Source organism: Colius striatus, chromosome 2 (assembly GCF_028858725.1).
Source record: "Colius striatus isolate bColStr4 chromosome 2, bColStr4.1.hap1, whole genome shotgun sequence".
NCBI classification, from domain to species: Eukaryota; Metazoa; Chordata; class Aves; order Coliiformes; family Coliidae; genus Colius; species Colius striatus.
In genome coordinates, this window is record NC_084760.1 from 70,847,357 (window position 1) to 70,873,489 (window position 26,133).

The 26,133-nt window shown below is 37.9% G+C and overlaps 1 protein-coding gene across 6 annotated transcripts in view; it reads left to right on the forward strand.

Annotated features, from left to right (window-relative positions):
* The first annotated feature begins 1,672 nt into the window (after window positions 1-1,672).
* ERO1B (endoplasmic reticulum oxidoreductase 1 beta) overlaps window positions 1,673-26,133 on the forward strand; it is a 31,902-nt gene continuing 7,441 nt past the window's right edge. For 4 of the 6 annotated variants that reach the window (XR_009818263.1, XR_009818265.1, XR_009818264.1 and 1 more), the window contains exons 1-13: window positions 1,673-2,100; window positions 6,619-6,738; window positions 12,123-12,206; window positions 12,587-12,628; window positions 16,868-16,950; window positions 19,372-19,445; window positions 21,729-21,849; window positions 21,937-21,983; window positions 22,844-22,855; window positions 23,636-23,662; window positions 24,574-24,666; window positions 24,831-25,077; window positions 25,889-25,958. Coding sequence is in view for 2 of the 6 variants with exons in the window: in XM_061991053.1 (XP_061847037.1) it covers window positions 2,002-2,100; window positions 6,619-6,738; window positions 12,123-12,206; window positions 12,587-12,628; window positions 16,868-16,950; window positions 19,372-19,445; window positions 21,729-21,849; window positions 21,937-21,983; window positions 22,844-22,855; window positions 23,636-23,662; window positions 24,574-24,666; window positions 24,831-25,077; window positions 25,889-25,958 (1,119 nt within the window). In the remaining 4 variants the exon portion in view is untranslated. The remainder of the gene's footprint in view (window positions 2,101-6,618; window positions 6,739-12,122; window positions 12,207-12,586; window positions 12,629-16,867; window positions 16,951-19,371; window positions 19,446-21,728; window positions 21,850-21,936; window positions 21,984-22,843; window positions 22,856-23,635; window positions 23,663-24,573; window positions 24,667-24,830; window positions 25,078-25,888; window positions 25,959-26,133) is intronic. The other 2 variants (XR_009818266.1, XM_061991054.1) reach the window with 1 other exon arrangement.

Sequence of the window (26,133 nt, forward strand, 5' to 3'; positions counted from 1 at the left end):
CAGGCAGCCCTGCACAGGCTGCTCTGACAGGGCGCTGCAGCTCCAGTTCATTTCCTCTGGGTTTGGGTCCAAACAGCTCTCCCCCTCTGACCGGGAGTCCCTAACTCACACCCCCTGTCACGGGGTCGCTATCTCTCACAGCTGGAAGGATGTCTCTGGTCAGGGATCATTTTTCCAGACTGCAGAGTCCCGTTCCCACTTTCATCTCCTTCCACCTCCTTCTATGCATTTCAAATTCCCGTCCTTAAATAGTGATGGCAGAGGTACCAGATTGGCCCAGCCAGGCTGGAGGTTGGTCTGAACCCCAGAGCCAGGGGAAAGTTCGAGAACTCTTTACAGCACTGTTATCAACCCTGTTATCAACCAAAAAAGGCCCCTCACAAACCCCTGACAACCTCCCCTGGCACAACTTGAGGCCACTTCTTGTACTTTCACTTGTTACTTGGGAGAAAAGATGAACTCCCACCTCACTACAACCTCCTTTCAGATAGTTTTAGAGAGTGATGATGTCTGCCCTCAGCCTCCTCCAGGCTAAACATCCCCAGCTCCCTCAGCAGCTTTTCATCAGACTTGTTTGCTAGACCCTTCACCAGCAGGAGCCTGGAACATCTCTTATACGAGGAAAAGCTGCAGGAACTGGGGCTGTTTAGTCTAGAAAAGAGGAGACAGAGGGAAAATCTTAACATTTACAAATATCTAATTGGTGGGTGTCAGGAGGTTGGGACATCCCTTTTTTCTATAGCAGCTAGCAACAGGACAAGGAGTAATGGGATGAAGCTGGAAACACTAAAAAGTTCCATTTAAATATAAGAAAAAACTACTTCACTGTTCAGGTGATGGAGCCCTGGCACAGGCTGCCCAGAGGGGTTGTGGAGGCTCCTTCCTTGGAGGTCTTCAAGACCCACCTGGACATGTTCCTATGCGACCTGATCTAGGTGACCCTGCTTCTGCAGGGGGGTTGGACTAGATGATCTCTAAAGGTCCCTTCCAACCCCTACAATTCTATGATTCTATGATCTCTGGACACCTTGCAACACCTCTATGTCCTTCTTGTAGTGAGGGACCCAACACTAATCACAGTATTCGAGGTGCAGCCTCAAAAGTACAGAACAGGGGGACAATCACTTCCTTGGTTCTGCTGGTCACACTACTTCTGATATAGCTAGGATGCCATTGGCCTTCTTGGCCACCAGAGCACACTGCTGGATCACGTTCAGCCAGCTGCCGATTAACACTCCCAGGTCCTTTTCTGCTGAACAGCTTTCCAGCCACCTGCCCCAAGCCCGTAGCATTGCCTGGGGTTGTTGTGGCCCAAGTGCAGGAGCCAGCACGGGCCCTTGTTAAAGTTCATATAATTGGCCTCAGCTTACCAAAAGGGCAGTTTAACGTGAAAGAAAAGAAGCCACTTCTGAACGCCCAATACCACTTACACCTAGCGCCGCGCAGCGCAGCCGCTGCCCTCCTCACGGCTCCCCTCACGTGGCTCATGCCTCCCCTGACGCCTCGGCGCGCGAGTGTAACCCCTCCCTCCGCGCGCACGCGCCCAGCAGCTCCACCCCCAACTTGTTTTGGAGGCGCGCGTGGTCTTCTCCGATTGGGCGTCGCGTCTTGCCCCGTTTGAGCCCTGCCGCGGCGTGGAGTGCGCTCGCGCCGCGACTACAGTTCCCAGGATGCCGTTCAGCCCCAGGAGAAGCAGGCCGCTGGGCAGGCAGCAGCAGCTGTGGCTGCGTGAGGGGATCGTGTGCGCGCGCGTCGGTGCTGTGGCGGTGGCAGCAGCGGCGGCAGCAGCGCGCGGGCAAGTTGAGGGCGGCGCGGTGCCCTCGTCCGACGGCTCCCGCCGCAGGTAGGAGCGGCCGCATCGATAGAAGACGCTGCCACCTCCGTCGACTCTTGTTTCGTCTGTGTGCTTCCTGTGGCGGCGGCGGCGGCGGCTGCTGCGCGGTGAGGCGAGGGCCGCCCTCCCCCGTCAGCCGCGGCGGGCGGAGCGGCGGCAGCAGCAGTATGAGCGGCGGCGGTGCCGTCCGGGGAACAGCGGCGACCGCACGGTTGGCAGTGCGGCTGCTGGCAGTCCTTAGCTGCGTCCTGACAGCAGAGGCCCAGGTAGGAACCAGCGACAGGGTTCCTTTATGGCGAGGCTGAGGGGGAGGCATGAGGTGGGAAGGAGGAAGGAGAGCGTGGCCCGTCTGGGCTCACCCACTGGCTTTCGACTAGGTTACAGATCCCTGCCTGAAGGCAAGGAGAGCAGGGGTCCTCCCTGTGGACTAGAGAGGCGGTGAGGGCGCTTCAGAGGGGCGTGAGAGAGGGCAGTTTCGGGCCATGGTTTATGCAGCTTTTCTGGCAGCGAAATCGGGATCGTCTGTAGCCCACGTCCTTCCTTTTCGATACCCTGGTGCTTGCAGAGATTCCGGACCGGGCAGTCGGGAGCCTTCGGTCTGTGAGGCCCCGCTGTTGCCGTGAAGGGAGAGGTGGTTGACCAGGGAATCACTGTTAGTACCCTTATATAACGGTCCAGATACACTGAGTTGTTTAATCCAGCTAACTGGTTGTTGTCCGTGTGGTGTTTTGAGGAGCTCCGAGTTGGATAACTCACTTGGCTTTAGGCAGAAACTTCGGTGAGAAGCCATATGTTTGAAAGGTGATGTCGGTGCCCGGGCTTGGCTTGTGTTTTGGCCGTGTGTGTTTACCCACGTTGCAGAGAAGGGTGAGAACACTCCTTCTTTCTGTAAACTGCCTTCACAACTTCAGAAGAAGTGTCTCATCAGCAGTATAACTGTTAGTGTCAAGTAGGGAAGGATTTCAGCTGGCCAAAGACATTAGAGTGAATTTATGTGGAAATACAGTGTCCATGTGGAGGAAAATCTGTCTTCTGGATCTGATGATTATTTTTTTCTTATATTTTCTAAGTTTCTGCTGTCTATAACATGCTATAAGTGATCCTCCAAGACAGTAACTATAGTAGTATAGCAGCTCTTATTACTTTTTTTTTTTTCTGCTGTACACTGGAGGTTTTCTCAGGTTTAAAAATCCATTATTTCAGCATAACTAAATGCAAATTAATTTGGGACTGTTAAAGAAGCCATTAACAAACTGGCATAATTTTTTTATAATGCTTGGCAGAGAGATTGGACATTGCAATTTCATAGAATTGTTAACACTTTAATCAGTGTTTAAATATCTCAAGTTTGGCTACAGGAGGGAAAAGATAAGCTAGCCATTAGTTCTTGGAGACTTTTTACCTCTAGTTTTTCTCTCATTCTGCAGCTATGGCAAAGTAGAATGTTAAAGAACAAAACAAGGCATCCCCTATGGTCTTCTAATTGTTGAAGCAATTAAAGTACAACAACCTGATAACACTAACAAGGTTGTTTGTATGAATAGACTGCTTGTTACTATATGCATTTATTCAGATTTTTCTTAATGTTGAAGTGCTGAATACATTTCCGAGATGTTATAAGTAGAAATGATTCCAGGTTGGACGTTGACCTTTTCTTCTGAAAGGCTGATTTATCTTGGAGAAGATAAGTTTATAATCTCCAGTTCAGCTCTGATATCTGTAAAAGAACTAAGCTAGGCTTTACAATACGTGGAAATACTTTGATAGGCGTATTTGAATAGCTACTGTTTATATTTCCATGTTGGATGACTTCTTGAACACAAATTATAGTATACTAATGCTCTTAGAGTTTTTCATGATGTTCAAAGTAATTAACAGATGGAGAGAAAGCTTGGATACTTTGCAACTGTAATAAAAGTTGTGATAACTTACAGTACAGTTTGGCTCTATATTTGTGGACTAAGTTAACTACCCAAAAAAAGAAGCAGCAAAATATCAATATGTGAGTGGCAAAGTAGATTTTGCAATATGTAATCTTAACTGTGTAATTCATAGGAATACAGGTGTCAACATAAATAATTTTCTCCATGCTTTTTTCTGTTGCAGCTAGCAACAGGACATTCTATGATTCTTAGGTCGTTCCACCATTACACAAGTGAGAGCATTGAAGACTACATCTGTACTAATGAAAAAAACACTATCTGGAGTACTTGAAGCCTGTGTTGCTATTATATTAGTGTACTGTGAATTGGTTCCACTGATTTGCAGCATTGGTATTTCATATATGTGCTGTCAAACCATTTTATAAATGGTGGTTTAGTACGGATATAGCATAGTTTAATTTTAGAGCATGCTTTCCAAAGAAATGTTGTTTTTCTGTTTTATATATACAAAACTGTTTCAGTTTTGAAAAATTTGAGAGATAGAAGTGGAGAATTTAATTTACTTTTTATTGTTACAGAATCACAGATTAGTTTACTCTAAATTAATTTTTCTCTTAATAATTCCTTACACCAGTTCTAGTATTTGGGGAAAGTTTATTTCTGAACTTCGTAATGTTCTGAGTAAACTGTACTGCTTTTTGAAAAAGGTGAGTAGAACTGAGATTTTGAGAGACATGGCAAACGTGACCTATTAGTTTGCCGTCTTAGTTGAATAAAAAGACGACAACTGGAGATTTGAACTGCACCTACTGCATGTTTGTTTGGAACCTTTTCCCTGGAAAAAGCATTTTCAGTTTAAGTTTATGGTAAAAATATTTTTGTAAGCAGTGGATAGCTTCACGAGGTGATCATCAAAATACTTTCCTACTCTTCGGAGTCCAAATAAAATTTCTCAGTCATTTTCAGATTAATAGATTACTGCTTTTCACTTCATCATTTTTCTTGTTTATACAGTTTGATAATATTTGAGCTAAATGTTCACCTAAATGTTATCTTTCTGCCTTATTATATTACAATGAAATGTACTGTTGTTTGTTTTGTGGTAAGGTGCTACCTGTAAAGACTCCAAAATTAATTTCTACCTCTTTGTGACCAGTAAGAAAGTTTGAGATTTTTTATGAAATCATTATAGATCAAAATGAAGGAGGGGTTTATTTCTGTGTCAGTAATAAGTTTTGTCTTCTGGCATTGAAGTTGTCAGTCGTGTGGGCTGTGAGCTTTCTTGGCTTTGTGAACAAACTGTAATTGTACATAGGCTCTTTTGTAGCCATTTGCTGAGGTTGAAGTTGGATAACATTAACGAGGCAATCATAAGAGCATGGAAGGCTTTGGGTAAAGTAACTTCCCTTAAATGAGTTTTACTTTGTTGCTGTATCAGCTCTGCAGAATTGTGACAGCCTATTTAATGCCCCAGGAAAAGCAGGATTTACATAAGGTTAATTTTCTACTTAAATCGTTTATTGTCTTACCCTCACCTCTTTATTCGCCCAGGAGGTTGGGGGAAATCCAATTTCCAGGCCTCCTTTATGCTTCATAAAAGAGCAGAAGCCTACAGTTTGGTTTCTAGTGACTCTTTTACGTCAAACTTGGTTATGTAAGGGTATCTGTTCTGTAAAAGTAGTGATTTCTCATGCATAAAACAGATTAGATGATTTCATAATCTCATCTATGTGAAATTTGTGGAGAACAAAAAACCACAAAATATTTTTTATCTCCTTTTACACATAACCTTTTAATAGTTAGATGTTCTTCTAAGCCCATGCAAAATATAAGATGTATGGGATTTTGTATTTTATATTCTTTCTAGACCATTATGTATGTCAAAGAATTTTGTGTCTGACTGAGGAATAATACTGATTAACAGCATTGTTTGGTTCCATTCCCTTAGATATTATCTAAAGCCTTCAAACTTATGTTTGAAAGGCCTTTCGAACATGTTTGTATTTAAGAAGCTATGCTTAGGAGCAGTTAGTTTAGATTTAATGACATCATACAAATGTTCACACTTTAAATATTTTCCACCTTTCACCAAGACACTGTCAGGGTCTCAGCAGAAGTGTTGCCATAGCTTAGTCACTACATGTTATTAGCTAGTTGCACATTTCTGCCTTCCTCTTCTGTTCTGGAGGTAGCAGTTCTGCACTTGTGTGCACACCTTGCTGTAGAGATGGACTTAGTCTAGTGCAGTAGCTTGAACAATTGGCTGTCTTGGCACAAGAAGAGGGATGGGACCTGGAAAGTTCAGACTTTGTTTCACAACAGATTTACAGCCTAAACCTATACCTGGTTTTCCTATAATTTATTTCTAGAAATTAAGTGTGAAGTTACCAACTTCTTGGGCACAAAAGTAGCTATTCCCTTTTCTCCCATGCCTGTAAAGAAACTAGTTTGAGAGTTCTTATACTTGGAGATAAATCATAAAAATAAGATGACAATGCATGACTGTAGGGGTGTTTTTAGGCAAATCAACTAAAGAATGTTTGGTAGAAGAGTACAACTCTGATGTACCGACATACTATGGGTTCATAGTTTGGAAAAATCTTGCTGCTGATTCTGCAGAAAGTTCTATATGCTGAATCTGTCAACAAATTTCAGGACTCAAAGTGTTAATTTGATTAGCATGGCATTTAGAGGGGGACTTAAGCTTAAAAATAGTGCTAAGGTCTGTTATTTTCTAATTCTGACTAAGGTATATTGTATTTTAATGATGACATTATTTGCTATGGAACTGCTTTTAACTAGTATTTCTTTTGACTGCCATCTTTTTGTCTCTAGATGACTTTTCTGTAATTAATATTACCTATCTTGATTAAAAATATTTTTAATGTATTCTTTTAATAGCTCACAGGAGTCCTAGATGATTGTTTATGTGACATAGAAAGCATCGATGACTTCAATACTTTCAAGATCTTCCCCAAAATACAGAAACTACAAGAACGGGATTACTTCAGGTATTACAAGGTATAGTTAGAACAGTATTTTCCTGAATAATTTAAAAAAATTCCCGCAACTGTAGTGAGGATTACCTATCAAACCAACTTGTCTATATTAAGTTGTCTCTTGGAAGCCCACAGTTCTTTAATTTGGTTGTAAACAGTTTTCACCCCCGACACAGTTAATTGGTATATGTCATGTTTGCTGTGTTAATCCTGGAGTTGGTGACAGTAAATCATGACTGATTTCATTCAGTTGGTAAGCGGTATTTTTAAAGGTAATACCATTGCACTGCTGCATTGAGAAAAGAATTGTGCATTATCAATTTTCTGACAATGTGCGGTACTTATCTTCTCAGAAATGTGCATAATCTGAAGTGGAAATACTGCAATGGTTTCTTTCTCTTACAAGTTGTTTTAGCAAGTGCCAAAATCAGAACTATCTAGAGAACCATTTTTCTTTTGAAAAATAACTTAAAATATTCAGTTTTTGAGTAGGATGTAATATCACTTTTTGACTTCAAATATTTATTTTCTCTGTATTAGAATCTGATGGGCAAAATAAGACTTTGAAGCCTGATACTTCTGTCTTCAGATATGCTTATCTTGAAAATGAGGTTGCATTTTGACTGAATTAATCAAATAGTTGCCTGTCCCTGGTAACAGGAGGTTATGTTCTTTTAGAGCTGACTGTCCTGTTTCTTCCCTGCTTGTAGCTCTTAGGCTTGTGTGACTGTTCATTAGGCTAATGCATCTCTTTAACCTGATAGACTTTTAGTTTGAATGTTTGGATTTAGTGATTGGTTTGGTTTGTAACAAGTTTTGTCAGGAATCAGACAAGTATTAAACTCATGCAAGATAGGGTTATGAATGTGAGAAAGGAGTAAAGTACGAGAATCTTTTCTTTTTAGTCTGAGCAAGCAGTGATGTGTAATTTCATCTCAAATCTCTTCCTGCTACATGTTTCAGTTCTAACTTCCCTTTTCAGGAGAAACAAGGTATGTGCAGCTTCAGTGGCCATACCTCACACGCTAGTTATAATTAAATTCTTCAGAAGCAATAGAAAGATACAAATGAGAGTATTTGAAGAAGAGGAGCAACAGACATATGGAGTTTCATACAGTCATAATTTCATCTTGCAAATGTAGAGCTAATCTTCATTTCAACAGCAGTTCTGCGGATCATACCCTAATGGCATGTTGCAGTCCTACCCCATCTTTCATACTGGTCTTTCTAAGAGATGGGCAGTTACAAGGGCCAGGGTGCAGTCCACTCGTCACGACATGTTATTTAGTACTTCCAGTTGTGACCTGGAATGAGTAAGTAACGTAATTACTTAAAAAGTATAAGTATAAAAATAAGTAATAAAGAATATTTTTCACCCTTTCCCCTCTGAATAAGCAAGTGATGTGTTTTGATATTCCTGCAAAGAATCATGGAGGTTCATAGATGGATGTGGAGATTGTGAGGGTAGGCAATGAGGTCAACTACGGCTAAATACTGAATAAACATTGAGCGAGTATACGTGTTCTGGGAGTGAAAACACTCCTCCTGGAGTAATGTAATTTGTAGTAGGAACTTGAATCATGCACTTTTGTAGCTACAGCCACAGTATTCCTATTGTGTTACTAGTTCAACAGCAATATCTCAAACTTCAGTATATGATACTGAATGGACTAGCTAGTTTTCATTAAAAGCTGAAAGAAGATTTTCTTTTTAAAGTCTTGCTGAAATTGCACTAAGTTGTTTCTAGATAGTTGATGGAACATTTCTCAATGAAAGAAATAAAGGGATAATAGTGAAAATGCCTCTATATGGTTTCATACCTCCTTCAGAGATAGCTGGACTCTATCTAGAAGTTCCCTAAGGGCTACCAACATGATTATGGCCCTTACAAGGAAAGGCTGAGGGAGCTGGAGCTGTTTAGCCTGGAGAAGAGAAGACTGAGAGGGGACTTTATCAATACTTAGGGTTGATGTCAAGAAGATGGTGTGAGTCTTTTTTTCTATACTGCCTAGTGACAAGACAAGGGGTGGTGGAAACAAGCTCAAACACAGGAAGTTTCTCTTGAACATGGGGAAATCTTCTTTCTTGTGAGAGTGAGGGAGTCCTGGTACAGGCTGCCCAGGCAGGGTGTGGAGTCTCCTTCTCTGGAGGTTTTCAAACCCACCTGGACATGTAACTGTGCAACTTGATCAAGATGAAACTGCTTTAGCAGGGAGTTGGACTAGATGATCTTTAGAGGTCCTTTCCAACCCCTACCATTCTGTGATACATCGAAACACAGAAACTATGGAAGACTCATGATAATCTAACTTTTAACATGTGACAAGTATTGAGTAATACGGTAAGCAATAATAATGAATTCTAATACTTTAGACCTTGAAGAAAGTAGGAGGATGTTCTGTGTCATTCATGACTGATATTGTTTGAAGTATAAATGCTTATACAATCTCAGTTTATCTTAGAAGTGTGCATGTGCTTGCTTGGTTTTAGTGCTCTTGAATCATTCTGGGATAGTATATGTTGATTTGCAAGTGTTCTTTCTGAATTAGTCTACACTTTGGACAGCAACATTCTTCTGTTTGCAGTGTTTCTCTGTCTAAGAACAATGACTGCCTAGTTATTTCTATCATTTTAAGTGTGTTAGCATTTTTTTTATTGTTAAGTTTACTTTGAAGAAGTTTGTAGTCTGTTGGGTGATTTTTTCTTTTGGGTAGAAAGTGGTGGGAGAGGCGTGTTTTAATAGGTCCTATTGTGAATGTGATATAGGATGTACCACTTTTTAGTTCTTTATTTAAAAACAACATGAGTGAATAAATACAATAAACTTATAAAAAATTGGGGTTTTTTTCCTAGGGATGGTATTTGTGGATTGAATAGAGGAAATGGGGAGGGCAACCTAAAATCTCTGCTTTTAATGTGTCTGTGCTAGTATGGTTTTAATAACTAACTAACATATAGTTGTCAACACTCCTAAGAAGTCATACCATCTGCTTAATGTTGTTAGATGTTTTCTTGACTGAGGAATATCTTTAACATTTTAAAGCTGAATTTTTAGTTCCCAGTCATACTGTATAAGTACATCTAAATGGAAACCTGGAAAACAGTCTTTCCTTTAGATGTTATATAGCAGTTAACTTCAAAAATGTGTTTTGAAAATACAGAAAGAAACTACTTGCTGAAAGATTTGGTAGAGGAATGTAGTGTAATAAAGGGAAATTTAGCAAGTGAAATACTAAGTTTTGCTCTTAGAGGATATTTTGTGGTGTTGACAGAACATTTGAAGAGGGAACTCTTAGTGTTTCAGTTTAATTTGGGTATGTAGTGCCACAGAACAATTTAGCCTTCAAGCATTAAAGGTTGCTCCTTTATTTCTACTGCATAGTATTGCTTTTTCTTAGCTCTCAAAATTAAGAGAATAGTCTGGAGAGAGAGCCAATTCTGTCTATGATTCATCTCAGATTCTTCATATCGTACCTGATTTGTATCAGAGAGATATTAATCTAGTTTTCCTTATTGTTAATGTATTGTGTGTAATGCTGGCGGGGGGAAAAAACAATCTGATTTTTTTTTTTTTTTTTCATTACTGTGGCTGTGGTTTGACAATTCAGTCGACATAGCCACTGGCCTTCTATTACTGCATTCCCCCTCCCAAAACAGGCCTCTTAAAACAAATCACTGATCCAGTATAAGTATACTCTGCCAGTTAAATGTGTTCAAAGCCTAAAGGTTTGTTTGTTTGGGTTTTTTTTTAGCAGAATAAGTTCAAGACAGCTCAGTGGTTTTAGTCTTTCTCCAAATTAAAAGTAGGAGAACTGTGTTTCTTTTATCATAGCAGGAATCCCTCAGGTACCACAGCAGACTCCCAAGTTCATCAGAGTCTGGGATTTAAGACTTCAGTTGCTAATTTCTTGCCTGAGGGACTGCTGTGTCACTACTGTGCTAGATATTTTAGCATTGTTTCTTGTCTGTTTTCTTAGGTAAAGTGAAAACATAGGATAGAAATTAAATTAATTAGAAATATGTTCCTACACATAAGGGAAAAGGTTTTTCTGAAGGCTAAATTGATGAAGTATTTATTCGCAATCTTTTAACCTACTAGGTACGACAAGAATAGTGTTCTTTACAGTGTGTAACTGTACAGCTTGTATGTGTATATTTCCATTAATTAGCATAAGAATTAGTTTTCTGTGTTAAGATTTATAGAGTAAATAATTTTTAAAGCACATTTATAGTTCTTAAATGTTTGTGTTGAAACTGCTCTAGGTCCTTATGCCATCCTTGGGGTATTAGGCTTAATTTTACAGTACGTTTTATAGAATTCTTGCTGCATGTGACTACAGAATTAAATTCAATATTTTCAACAGTTTCCAATAAGAAGTGATACATTAAATAATTAAAAATGTAGTTTATAGGATATAATAGTGACTTCAGACTTGTATTTTAATAAATAGCAGTTTTCTTTGGTTCATAAATACTACAGGCTGTGTTAAAGGAAAACAAAGTAAAAGAAGTAATTTATGGTCTGTATGTTTTGGGTTTTTTTTATTCAAAAGTTTTAAATTTGACTTTTTATGTAGAAAATAGCGGTTGCTACTGAGTAAAAATGCTTTTGTATTGTATTTCAAAGATGTTATACTTCTACAGTGTTTCTGGTTCATTACGCAGGAAAACTTTTAGTCTAACCTTCACTTTAGGAGTGTAGTAAAGCATTTTAATTTCCTGCCATGTAGAATATAGTAATATATGTGATAGTCCCTGCCTTTACTGTACCATTTGACAACAAAATGGAGTACTAATCATCACAGGGTTTGCTGATAATGTTTTTGAAGTAGTTTCTGTTTGTTATTTCTATTGTAGCATATCAGCTCTCTAATTTGAGGTCATAAGGATACTCCTTCTTCTTTGACTAGCTATGATGTGTAGTAATGATTGCTGAGTTCTGTTTCTTGAGATCTGAAATCATCCAAGCACTTATTTGAATCAGTAGACTTGTGCACTAGCCTGTCCTCCATCAAATATATTTTCTTAATCAGTATAGTACAACACTGCAAGTACAGCAGTTTTAGAGCTGCAGGTGTCTGATTCACCTTCATTTAAGTAGTTTATTTACAGCTTTGAATTTATATTAGTGGTGAGAGATTGAATTTTTCTTTAATATACTATGTGTTTGTGTCCACTGAAGACCATTATCACTAGCAACCCTACTGCAGCAAGCTTCAGTTCATTTACTCAGAAGAGTTGCAGCTAAAAGAAACTGACCAACCAACCAAACCATACCAAATTTACCCGTTTTTCCTTGTATCCTCTCCTTTAATTTGAGTGTGGATTTACTGATATTGAGAGCTCTTTCTTTTAAAGTTGCTTTATGTAAGTATTAATTGTAAACTTTTGTTTTTGTACGTTCAGGTCAACCTGAAGAGACCATGCCCATTTTGGGCTGATGATGGCCATTGTTCTATCAAAGATTGTCATGTAGAGCCTTGTCCTGAGGTATGGATCAAATAATATGAAGTAGAAAAAGGTTATTTGGTTAAAATGTTTGCTAATTTGCAGTGGCTAATACTGTACTATCAATATTTACTAATGAGGACTTAAATAAAAGAGTAACAATAAAGTTATTTTCCATTTCAAAAGCAGAAATACAACCAAAGTATTTTAAGGTCTTAGTCATCTTACCAATAAACCAGATAACTCTCTTCTGAGTTCTAGCACTGTTTTAGATATAAAATGTTGATGAGGTAAAGCAGCAAGTTAATTGTTTAAAAATTTTTTTGATCTCTACAAGAATGATATTTAATTTGGAGATTTTAATCCAGCATAATCACTTCTATTAAAAAAAATTAAACCTAAGATTCTTTTTTTTGTTTTAGAGCAAAATACCTGTTGGAATTAAAGCTGGGAGCTCTAATAAAGTAAGTAGTCGTTTATTTTCCAGATTCTTTTTCTGATTAAAAAAATTAAAATCTTAACATTACAGTAGCTGTATGATTCTTTAATACAAACTGTCATTCTTGGCACAGTGTGATTAAATTAACTCATCAATTCCTGTATGTGGCTTTACATTTTTACTTTTCTATATAATTGTGTTTCCAGGATAACTGTCATCTCATTCTGAGTCTGTCACAGCTTGAGAGCTGGTGCAGACTGAATCAATGAATGATCAGGGACAGCAATACATGGCCACAGAATGCCTGATGCAAAATTTTTTGTTTATTTCTGAATACAGACTGCTTTCTGTAAAGCTGTAGGCTGAAATACACATGTGCAGTAGCAGTGCAGTCTTCTGTAAAAATTGTATACAACAGCAACCTCAGATATCAAAAGAACCTGAACTTGTAGTTTTGGCATGTCTAATTTTGAGCAGGTCATTAGCCTAAGAAGATGGTTTGGTCATTGGTCTACAGCCAATTTAGGGTAAAGTGGTCAATCCAAGCTTAATTAGTCAGTCTGTGCAGTTGACTTTTCCTTGCTTTTTTCATCCTTCCTAGATCAAGTGCTTTTAGCAAAGCCAAAAAAGTAAAGGGGATATATACACCTAGAAAAGAGCTCACAGCAGAAAGACCAACAACCTGCCCCCAAACTCCAAAAGAATAAGAGCTTTAGCAGTTGATGAAATAATGCTGCCCAAATGAACAGTCTTCCTGTTAAGTGCCTTGAATGTAAGACACTCACATTTACTCTTGCTTAACTATCATATCTCCATCTTCCTCAGTACTTTTCGCCACACTGAGTGGCCGTAGTTGCCACTTGCCTCATCTGAATCACCATATCATAAATGACCATTTGCATTAGGTTTATGCCAAGAAAGAATGCTTAAAGTAGAGGAACACTTTATTGTGAATTGATGGCTTCTGTGTCCTGCTATCATGAACAGTGCAGGCAAATCTGTCCAAGCTTTAGCTCGAGATATTCTCAAATCTTATTAATACATACATCATTAAGCTCACTCTGAAGTAAAGTGTGCCTCTTCATTTAAAGGTTTCTGGTGATCAAACATCTTCCTCAGTGATGTGACCTAAATGGCAGTCATTCACTGTTTCAGCACAAGCAGCAGTAGTTGATATAGGAAAACTCTGTTACTATCTCTGGGCAGAAACTTGAGTTTTAGCTGGATAATCTGTTGCCAGTTCATTTTCTTATTGTCTCTGTTCTCTTCCAAACTTAATTGTAGAAAAAGTGACTCCTGGAATATTGGAATGCCTCCTAAGGAGTCATTTTAAGATGTTAAAGACTGTTTTAGGAAGAATTCTTCTAGTAGGCATTTGAATGTCTTGATTGATTACTCTTGAGAGCCATAAATCAGATGTTAATTAGTAGCCAAAGATCTTAAAATAGTTTACATGAGCATAATGCATTTGACTTTGGAAGTGAAAAATCAGCCTTACATTTTGCTTTCAGCACAATAAAGTAATGGAAGTAGCTTCTTTAGGAAGCTGTCATTTGCTGGTATATTTGCTACAGTTGTTTCTTTTTAATTGTCTTGTAGGTTGTTGCAAACCAGCTACAGTACTAAAAGTTGGGCAATTGTTCAACTTCAATCTGTAGTAGAGCAAAGACACTAGTATTTATGACTTCTGTATCTGGGAACAAAATATTTCTCCAGGAAGACTGGCATCAGGACTGACATAAATGTTACCTGTTTTTGTTCTTGCGGTTCAGTTAAAGACCTTTTCTGGAGCCAGCTAGAAATTGTCAATCTCACTTAGTACCACTTCTAAGGAAACATCAAACTCATCTTTATATGAATGTTTTGTTTCAAGGAGTAAGCAAATACTATGCTATTAGCCAGTGCTTGGTCCATTTGGAAAAGCTTTGCACCAGATTATCCTTAAAGTATTATGGCTTTATTTAAAAAAAAAAAAAAGTTTATCCTTTTAGGACATACATGTCCAGTTTGTCTTTTCATCTTGATAATATCTACCTTGCAAAGGTGAAAACAACAAAAGGCAATGCGAACTGTAAGATTTTGAGTACATACACTCACAGTAGTATCCTGTAGAGAAAATTTTTATGGTCTAAGTGCTTGGCTTCTGTGCAGTTTCCTGTTGCTCTTCTCTCCTAATGTAAATCAGCTTGTAAACTTCTAGCTTTATTTAGGCTTTTGTGAGGGATTTTTTTTGTTTGTTTGCTGAACCATAGAACAGTTCTCTTGAAACCTCATCTAGTCACAAAGACCAATGTTACACTTGCACAATCTCCCCACAGAAGTGCAGACAGCAATAGAGGAAGTTTTTAGTTCCTGGCACCAAAATAAGTTTTTTGAAGTTATGCAGAAGAGGCACGAAATAGTTTCGCTTTCTATAGTCCCGTTTCATTTGAGCGGTGAACAAATTTTTGGGGGCTAAACATTAAAGGGCTGTCGTGATAGCTGCTGTATTCATCTTTGATGCAAGGGACAGGATGCAGTAACTCACACTGACAACATTTAACTTAGTATTTTACTTCCTGCCCACCTCGTCTCTGTTTTCTTCCAGGAAATGCTCTTATGAGATACTGCTTTGGCAAAAACAGATACTTTGATCTAGTCAGTGGACTAATATGATAGCTGTTGCAGTTAAACGCTGGAGACTACTGAAGCAGTTGGCAGTATTTTTTTTCATTTCAGAGTAGGGGTTGGTTTGCAACTCTAGATCAGCAGTGTTTACTCCAGTTGTCTCAGTATGTTATTTCATCTGCAGTATCTTGTTTCATTCAAGATCAGATCCATTCCTTGTTCAGATTTTTCCCTTTAACATCTGTGTGAGGCTAAAGAATGAGCCCTCAGACCTGGCTTATCCAAGAAAATTTGTGAGAAATTTTTTCTAGAGTAAATATTTGGTATGGATGAGACCCTGTGAAGGCTTAAATTATTTGGGTTTTTTTTTTTAGTTTCTGTCACTTCTTCGTTCTCTGGTAGGTTCTGCTATTTTTCCTTGTATTCTTTCTGCCAAACGCATTTTAAAAACAAGTTGTTACTTGTTGCTTATTCATCTGAACAGTTTTAATTACATCTTTTCTTTTTTGAGAAGTCTTGTGTTATGTGTTGTGGTACTTTGCCTTTGGCATCTTGACCATAGTTCTATCCTCAGAAATGAACTATGATTGTTATGATTGTTACCTGCTGTTTTTGAGGGATTGACCAAAGCCTTCAGCTAACTTTTTTTTATATTCAGCTTGTTTCAGATAGTAACCCTTTGTATCAATATGTATGTGCCCTGAAGTGAAGGGAAACCATCAGTTTAGCTTTATATAAGATATCAGTCACTTACCACTGAGTCATATTTAAGGACTGTGATAAGGTAAACCCAAAACTTAATCTGCAAAATAAAACACATACATGCACAAAACTCAGCCCCAAGACCTCTGAAAAGAGGATATTCAGGTGGTTTATCTTGCAAGAGGGCACTGATACTGTCATGTTCCAAAACTATTCGGAGGACTTTTTTTTTTTTTTAATGAGCTTTAAGCTGATTTTCTTAAGTTCCCAGCTGACATAACCATATAATTGTAGAACAGTGGAATTTAATGCTTCAAATGTTTTCCTGAGAAGTATTCTAATAGTAGGTGTGTTCTAGTGGATCACTGTAAACTTGGAGTTAGCTTAAATGTTTCACTTCTGGCTTTAAAATAATCAAAACTTGAGTTCAGTTTGAAACGCCTCTCCTTGAGACCTGTGCACATCCAAAGCATTCGAAAGAATAAGATTAAATGAAACATGAGGGAGAAACAGCCAAAACCAATACATTTTCGTACTGAAATGACCAAATGAAACTTAGCATTTTGCAAGAATAATCATACTCTAGGTGTGTTATAGGCGTGACACTGCTTATCTTTGAAATTCCTTTTACAAGACTGTAAATAAATATATGAAACGCTTTAGAAGTCCATTTAATTTAAACAACAACAAGCAAGAAAAAGCAAAACAATTTTTTTACATATTTAGCTGAATATTCTGTGGTAGATAAATACACAGAGTGAAATTGGCCTGTTAAAATTAAATGAAGAAAAACAGAAGTAAGAAATGGTCCAGAATTACTTACTGCTTTTAGAATCTGTGGATTTTCCCTGATACTACCCACTTCACTCCTAAAACAAGAAATACCCTTCAAAGCACTTATTCCCAGAGACTCTTAGGTAATTAATTTGTATATTAAATGTGAACTTTCTTACAGTATTCAAAAGCAGCTAATAATTCCAAAGAATTGGAAGACTGTGAGCAAGCTAACAAACTGGGAGCAGTTAACAGTACCTTAAGGTATGCTGTGATTTACGATGATATTACAAAAATATTAACAAAGGAGCATTTAATTTTATCTGTCTTGTTTTTGCAATGTGCTGGTTTTTGTTCTTCATTTGTTCCATAGCCTGTTAGAAAGTAAATGGGAAATGATTCAAGAACATCTGGAGGTAAGGGTGTTCAGTGATAAGAAGACTTTTTTTTCTTTTTTAAAAGTACACTTTAGTATTATGTGAAAGAGGTATCTTTGAGCATCAAGAGTTGGGAGGAAACTTGCAAATAAACACCTTTTTTTTTCTGCATTTTATCAGTTTTTTTCTTGATGGTTGTGCTGGATTACGGGATTCTGTTGCTCTGTTGTACTGATGGCTCTGTTTGAAATCATTCAGTGAAACAAATCGGAGAGCTTGTGAGTTACTGTTGTTGTTGGCAAAGTTATTTTTTAGCTTGGATCAATTCCCTGTTCTTGCTTATTGTGTGGTGCAGTCAAGGTTGAGTGAGAGGGATTCTGCAAGATGTTGTTGCCACTGAGTCAGAAAGTATGTGAACAGTACTTAGAAAAAATGCATCTGGAATATCATGCTCAGTTCTGGGCCTCCAGTTCAAGAAGGGCAGGGAGCTGCTGGAGAGAGTTCAGCGCAGGGCCACCAAGATGATGGAGGGGAGCATCTCCGTTATGAAAGGCTGAGGGAGCTGGGGCTCTTCAGCTTGGAGAAGGCTGAGAGGTGACCTCATTCACATTTACAAATACATAAAGGGCGGATATCAGGAGGATGGAACCAGGCTGTTCTCAACGATGCCCAATGATAGGACAAGGGGCAATGGGTACAAATTGGAACATTCCAAAGAAATATAAGTAAGAATTTCTTCACTATGAGGGTGATAAAGCACTGGAACAGGCTGCCCAGATGGGTTGTGGAGTCTCCTGCTCTGGGACATTCAAAATTCACCTGGAAGAGTTCCTGTGTGACCTACTCTAGGTGGTCCTACTCTGGCAGGGGAGTTGGACTAGATCATTCTAGGTCCATTCCTACACTTAAGATTCTGTGATTTTTGTGATTCTGCTAGGTTCTCTACCGTTGAAAAGTAGAAATAGAGAAATCAGTTTTTCACTGTTGATGGAGAGATGTGGTGTCTTTGTGCACAGGTTTCAGCAGTTCTGCCCAACAGAGCTGTTGAAAGTCAATTCGTGTCATGTAACAAAATGGGACTCTAATAAAAAAAAATTACTACCTCTGCCTGACATACACTATTTAAACCAAACTGGGCAGAGCCTTTGTCTAAGCTTTTTGTAGACAAAATAAGAAACTATTAACTCTCTTCCACTCCTGTAGGGCAAAAGAATGAGATTGAGTACATATATAGAGTACTAAAGAAAATGCATTTTGTGAGAGTAGGGTAGATGTTTAAAGGTGGGAGAGGTCAGATAATGAATCCTGCAAACACATGATGAATTTCTGCTCTGCACACAGATCTCCATGTTCTCTTCATCATAGTGCCTCAACCTCATGGTTTAGAATTATTTATCAACTGAATTTCTTGTGATAGTCAAATCTTTCCTGCTGGTGTTTATTGCTGGTGTTTATCCCTGCCTAATGCCAAGTATAAATTGTCTTGCTGTGAATTGATAGAAGGTTAGAAATGTATCTTATTATTGAATTGCCTTTGTTTGTAGAATTGAGTTACTGCTAATTTGATCAAATGGAGTAGGTGGCCTTCATTGTTTCAAGGTGATTCACTGCACCATGGAGAAGAGTTCCTAATCTTTACTTATGTTTTTCTGTCAGCAATGTGGCATCAGTAGGTCCATGCTGCACATATGCAGAGAACAAAGCATTTGGCTTTTGGCACTGTTTCACTGTGAGGGAACTTCAGAGTACTTGTCTTTCTGGTACAGTGCACCTCTGAAAATGACAATGAGTGGAATACCGTTATTATTTCAAATGTTTGAGACAATTCATGTTTGTAGAAAAATTCAGCTTGAAAGAGGTGTTTAGACATCCAGTCTCCTGCTAAAAAGCAAAGCTAACTATTACAGATTCCATTGAAAGCAGAGGTTGCAAAAACATGATGATTCCTCCCTTACCTCCCCCTCCCAAAGTGCCGGCTGCTAAAGCAATGCTTTTTGCTAAGTATTAAATATATATGCTATGAAAGTACTTTACCATGCTCTTACTGGAGGAAGAGAAGTCACCGCTGCTGCACAGTTTCTTCAAATAATGATTGTGATACCTTTCTTGTTCACTTTTTGAAGTATTGTTGTCTGCTTGAATCTTTGCAGCTAATAAGCGGTAACTCCATATATTCTTGAGTTTCAGATGCAGTAATTCAGAATTCAGTTCCAAGTTAACTACTATATCTGCATTGTGTTACTTTCAGTAGTTCTTTTTGATGTTGTTTAAAAGTTTAAAATCAAATGTGTTTTTTTTCCTCCCTCAGTAACCAAAGTAAGGAGGCTTTCATTGACTGGGCAAGATACGATGATTCACAGGATCATTTTTGTGAACTTGATGGTAAAATGATTAAGCTTTTTTGGAGTGTTTGTTTTATTTGCTGTCTGTCAAAAATCACAAACGATTGTTTTCTCTGCAAATAAGCATTTTTTTAAAGTTCATTTTGTGCTAAATGGAGATGTGACAGTTCATATCATTTCACATGCAAAAATTGCCGTTTTCTACAAGGAGTATTTGGTAGTCCACAGTGCATGTTCACTGTTACTTCTTGTTAGTATGCTGAACAGGAGTCCTATGGAAAAAAAAAGGGTAAATGGGAGGGAGTTAGCATATCTTTTTTTTTTGTTTAAAAAAGAAAAAAAGCTGCTTCTCACAAATGAGTTGCATCTAGCACAAATATAGGACAAATTACTTGTAGTTGGTTCAGTTTCTTACTATATTATTTTTGTCACTATTTTATTGTCTATGCATGGACTGTGATCCTCTTCCAGCCTTCTTGTGTTTCCAAATGATCTCTGCACTAAATTCACCCTTACTTTTAAGGACTTTCTTACTGTTACAGCATTACAATAGTAGATTGTGTCTTCCTTCTGCATTATGTCAGTGAGTCTATTTCCTTGTGACATTTAAAGCTCAAAGGAATATTTTTCAGATAAACATGAGAACTTCAGGAGTGACTGCTAATGGCTTTTTAAATAAATACCTTAGAAAGCTTTACATGCTAGGAAGCCTTGAGGCATAATGAAAAATGTTTTAATCTGCCTGTAGTCTAATGTTTAGTGTCGTCTAAGAAAGTAGCAGCTGTAGTGGACTTAGCAACTACAGTTCTCTTTCAGCACTTCTGCAGTGTCTTGTCTGTGAAAGTTTTCTATGTAAGCTGCTTCTGTAAGAAATAGTCAATGAGCATAGCACTGTTACATGCAATAAGCTGCTTGTTGCCTCTATTATCTTCAAGCTGTCTACTTATACCTTTCCCAATTGAGTTCACTTAAAAGTCTAATTTAGGAGCATTTCTTGTGGAAGCAATACTAACTTAGGTAGTTCCTGATTCTGCCTCCATCTCTCCGTACATTATATCCTGCTGAGGGAGGAGATACTGCCCCTAGCTGTGTTCTTTCAGTACTTTTTTTGTACTGGCTCAAGTATGTGCCTTTCTGCACAGTAAGCTGACTCAGCTTGCTAGAGTAGTGAGAAAGTAAGTTGACATCTTCCTTCTGTCTCCCAGGCTGTTGGGATGAACTGGCTTATCAGGTGAGCTTGTGAGCTGGAGCAGGGGTGGGGGAGAGAGAATAACTACTGGAGGTAACTGGGAGGAAGTAGGAACTCTTGTGCTCTTCTCTCTTCACGTTAGAGTGCTCTTAATTCACTCAACTGTAGCACAAAATTGTATAATCATCGGGCACTCACTGTGGTGTTGTGCGTCTTGTGTCAGTCTTTATTTTTGCTGCTACTGCTGAAGTGATGCTTAACTGCTCATGCGGAATCATCTCTTCTTTCTAGAACAGTCTTCATACTCTGTTTCTGTTGCTTTTTTTTGACATCTGCTGTGCTTATTCCTATGAATAAGTCTCTGGACTATTGGCTTGTATTGTATGTGAGGTTTCTTAAGCATGAGTTGCTCTTAACCTAGAATTTCAAGGAGGGAATTCTTCCTGCTTCTTACTGATCATAACATCTTTCATAGTCTTCTTTGGATATGTTGCATGAACTTGGAATCAGCTTTAGAGATGCAGTGCAACCTGTTGAAGTGTTGCTTAAATAACACATTACTTGCCATAAGCAACAGAGCATTCTGCAGTACATTGAAAGTTTGTTCAATTACGCAATACAATCTAAACTTTCTGCCAGGATACAAGGGTATCTGGGAAAAAATGGATTTAGCTAATAAATGTACAATATGTACCAACTAAAAGATGCACTTATTTGACCTTCACTTTATTAAGTCCCCCACAGCAGTATACCTATTTCAATAAAGCAACCCCCAAGCAAATACTGCCACAAACTCTGAATTTGGAGCCCATTTAAAACAAAACAGCATAGGTGAGAGAATATATTGCATGGCAAATGTTTATGGTAGAGTCAGAGAATCCATGTATAAGGTATTTAGACATTGTAGAAATTATGGCCACACAGGAGGCTTTGGAATAAATTATATTCTTCTGAGCTTTCTATTTAGTGTGCCTTTTGCTGTACTTTCATATACAAGACATTTATAAACCAACTGGAAGAGAGTAGTATTGTATGAGACCTCTTATTTATGTTTAATTCTGTGTGACTATGCTTTGAAATTAAATCTTCTTTAACTGATCAGTTAGAATATGTAACCTGAGGTTTCCTATTTAGATGAGAGATCTCCAGATGCCCAATATGTGGATTTGCTGCTGAATCCAGAACGTTACACTGGATACAAGGGGCCTTCTGCTTGGAGAGTGTGGAACAGCATCTATGAAGAAAACTGCTTCAAGTAATTGGGAGAGAGAGACAGCCCATTTCTTGTTATTATTCAGTTTGGCTTTAATCTGACTTGTGTGTTTTCTGACTTATTTTCTAGGCCTCGATCTGTCTATCGTCCTTTAAATCCACTGGCACCTAGCAGAGGTGAGTCTTCCCTCTTTGATTTTCTAATCCAGCTCTTTTAACATAGCAACTATTGCAGTACAAGTAATACAAACAGTCTGTAAGTCTGCTCTTATTTCCTGTGTAGAAGTAGCTGTCCATTTTCAGTATTTAAGCTAAGATTTATAATGCTTGATTGCATACATGCTTAATCTTATGCACGTGAATAGGCTTATTAACATCAGGGGAGCTAACTTGGAAACTAAAGTGAGTCTCAAACTGTTTATTAAGTGTCACAGTAATTTTCCAGTGTGTATGGGAAGGAGTTAAAGCTCAACCAGAATGTGTGCCAGTGACTTGGGGTTTATGTTTTCAAATTTAAATTGAAAACTGTAACTTGATGTTCCAAGGGAATTGGCGTTCCCCTGTCAGTATCTCATTTCCCTTAAAAGTGATTTCTTAGCTAATAGGTTTGAGTCAGAAAATACCACCACACATTAGAAAATCAAGATTGCTTTTAGTAATTGGAAATATATTGCTAGTACACACAAAAAGAATTGTAAGATCATTTTAAGATTTCAGAATGGAGTGCTGATCAGATTGTTGAATAATGTGAACTGAACAAGACTACTTTTTGTCTTTCTGAAGCTAAAATTTAGCTTTCAGGAACAGGTAAATCAACTGCTACTGAGATTTCAAATTCTTATTGATGTTTATTATTATGTGTTTGGTTTCAGTTAGTCTAGAGAAGGAGAATCTAAAGTAGCCTGGGGTTTTTTTTTCAGATTAAATTAAGTTTCTTGCACTTTTTCAGTGTTTGAGCTAAAGCCTGTGTTTCATTACTGCTTTACTGTGGAAATTATCTGTTTAATGGTTACGGATTTTTTTTTCTTCCCCCTAAGGAGGAGATGATGGTAAGTCATCTTATTTTGCTTGACTTGCAGAAATGAAATAAGCATTGAAGAGTTTTGATCATCTGATTTATTCACTTTATTGCTGTTACATTAGAGGGGAGGGGAGTTACGTTTTTACGTAGATGATTGATCAGAAAATGTTTTATTGAGATAATCCTGTCATTTGGAGTAGGGAGGAGTGGATAAGTGCAAATTAGAGTTCTGCTGTTGGCTCTTACGCTTGTAATATGCGTTGTGATAATATTATTAGTGAGATAACTGGAGATGCATAAATTACAGGATTCTTGTGTCTCCTCCAGAGCCCCATTGATACTGTTACCATATCCCTTAAAAGAAGAGGGATGGGGTTTTGTGTACTTTCTTGAATGTCCTTGATTTTGGGAAGGTAGGGAGAAAAAGCGTTTAGTCTGTTTCTAGTGAGACAGACTTCTGAGACTTTTTCAGTCAACTGAGTGGTCTTAGGCAAAAGATCTAGGCCCACAGGAAACCTTCAGGCAGTATCAGTCAAGATAAAGGCTGTCAGATACATATCTTTCACCACTAGTGCATATAATGAACTGGTGATTCCATATACTTCTGAATGCCTTGACCAGGAGCTTAGTCATGCTTATTTTTGTATTTCTCCTATTCTGACTCCAATAGATACAAACTAACTTAACAATTAAGCCACCCCAGTGCCTGTTCTCAATAGCTAGGATGGCAGCTACTGTTAGCATATGTAGATACTGTAAAGTTGAAAATGAATACTCTTCATTTAACTATACACTTTATTTTTTACAGGAGAATCTTTCTACACATGGCTAGAAGGTAAAGACTCTTGAATGGGTTTATATACAAAGTTTAATTCACTAGAAGACGCACTGTAGTTTTTTTTTTCATCTCAAATATTTTTCATAGTATAGGCTTTTTAGTATATTGGGCAAGACTTCTGAGTGTTATTCAAATAATACATTTTTCTTGAGGGTCTCCTCATTCAGTTAGATTAGTAATCAGTGTTTCATCTTTTATAAAAGGAGAATTTACTTCAGTATCAGCTACTTCGAATTTTCTGCTCATTTTTGGTGTTTAAGCAGGGTCATTATTATTGGGAACATCAGTAAGCGTTTTTATTTGAAAGCAGTTTTTAAAAATATTAAAGTTTTTGATGGTTCCATTCCCAGTATATAAACTAGGCGTAATGTGTGTTCAGAAGGCAGGCAAATTGGTTTTTATTCATATTTAAATGTAAATTCTTATTGCAGTGGTAGCAGTCAAAATTGTGTTTTGGAGCTGTGCAGAAGAGTAAAGTTAAATGTGCTTAATTTTGAACTTTGTTCATTCTGCCTTTCATAAGCCTTTATTTGTCTAGCTGGAAATCGGTAACTGGCACTATTGCAGGAAAGCATACAAATTTACATGCTTTTTAATGTGGAATGTCTGTAAATGAGGCCGTCTCCCAGCCTCACAGATGAACTTCACTGTCAGCTCTTCTTGCATCTATCTGTGGTGGTTGGAGTAGCAGGGAGGTCACCTGATAGTGATAGTTTATCTGCACTCATTGACCAGGTACTTATTTGACTGTATTTATTAGAACGATAAAATACCAAGTAAGAAATGTCAAACCTCGTTCTTAGTACTTTTTATATAAAAAAATAAGAATTAGATGTCAGGTTATACTCATTTTAAAACGTTATTTCCAGTAATTTGTTTGGGGTCTGTTTGTCTTTTTTCCTGGACAGGTCTTTGCCTGGAGAAAAGAGTGTTTTATAAACTCATTTCTGGACTTCATGCAAGCATCAACTTGCATTTGTGTGCAAATTATCTTCTTGAAGGTAACTGAAGTCTAGGTATAATTGCTGAATGGACGTCTGTAATATCTGTCATATGTATTTAGGGTTTTTTCTGATTTTTTTTTTTTTTTAATTGATACTTACTTTCTTTTTCTCAATATAAATATTTTACTCCCTCTGCCCTTTGTTTTTTTTCCTGTGTGTAGAAACCTGGGGAAAGCCTCGCTGGGGACCGAATGTGAAGGAGTTCACTCGTCGCTTTGACCCTATTGAAACAAAAGGAGAAGGACCAAGGAGACTCAAAAATTTATATTTCTTGTATTTGATAGAGCTACGTGCTTTGTCAAAGGTTGCACCGTACTTTGAGCGTTCAGTTGTTGACCTTTACACTGGAAATGGCCATGAGGATGCTGAATCTAAAGCTCTTTTACTAGATATCTTCAGGGATACAAAGTAAGGCATAGGATGTGGGGGGGGTTTATCAAAAATTGAAACCTCTTATTTATATTTGCAAGTGAGAATAGATAACTCCTTGATAGGCTAGGACAAGGAGGAGAGAGGAATGAAGAAATGCAGTTAAGTAATAGGAGAGAACAGGAGGAATTTGTACATTTGATTGAAAGAATATTTTTGTGGTGGGAGTATACGAGTCTTTAAAAACAAACAAACGAAATCTCACAAATGCACACACTCCACCCCAAAAAAACCCACCACCACACAACACCATGGGCTACTCCCTATTTGTTGCTTTTTTTCTGACTCTTTACTGTAGTGTACACGACTTACGTACTATTTTCCTTTTCAAAATGTCTTTTAGCCTTCCAGTGAGTAATTCAGCTTTTATCATAGTCTTAACCTATGGGGTTTTAGCCATCCCTTCTTCCCTCTGTCACTCTGTAAAGTTCTTTAGTCCAGTTCTTTTGCTCACCTTCTTGCTAATTTTTGTGACTAGTAATGTGCTGTGAGATATAGTCAGACAATGATCAACTAAAAGTTAAACATTGAGACAATTTCAGTGTATTTTAGAAATCTTCATTAGTGGAAATGGAGTGAAGAAAATGATCATCAGAACTGTAAACAACAGGTTTCAGGTTACAGTGACTGAATAGTAAAACCGATACCATTCGGTACATTTCTCTAAGTACTGCAAAGACTTGGAACTCTGAGAACTATTTTACACAGATGGCATCAGCTGGTCATCAAGCTTGATGGAACACTGTAGTTTACATCAGCATTTGGGATTTTTGCATTTTATCTTTCTTAGGTCCTTCCGTATGCACTTTGATGAAAAGTCCATGTTTGCTGGAGATAAAAAAGGAGCTAAGTCATTAAAGGTAAAGCTAGTTTTCTGAATGACATCCAAAATACCCATTTTGAAATTCAGATGTATTGTTTTAGAAAACTTCTCTACTTACCAGAAACATGCTGCTGAGAATAGAAAAGGAAGTTGTACTTGAGACATCTTAATCTACTGTATAGTAAATGATCACATGGTGTTGTCTTAAGTTA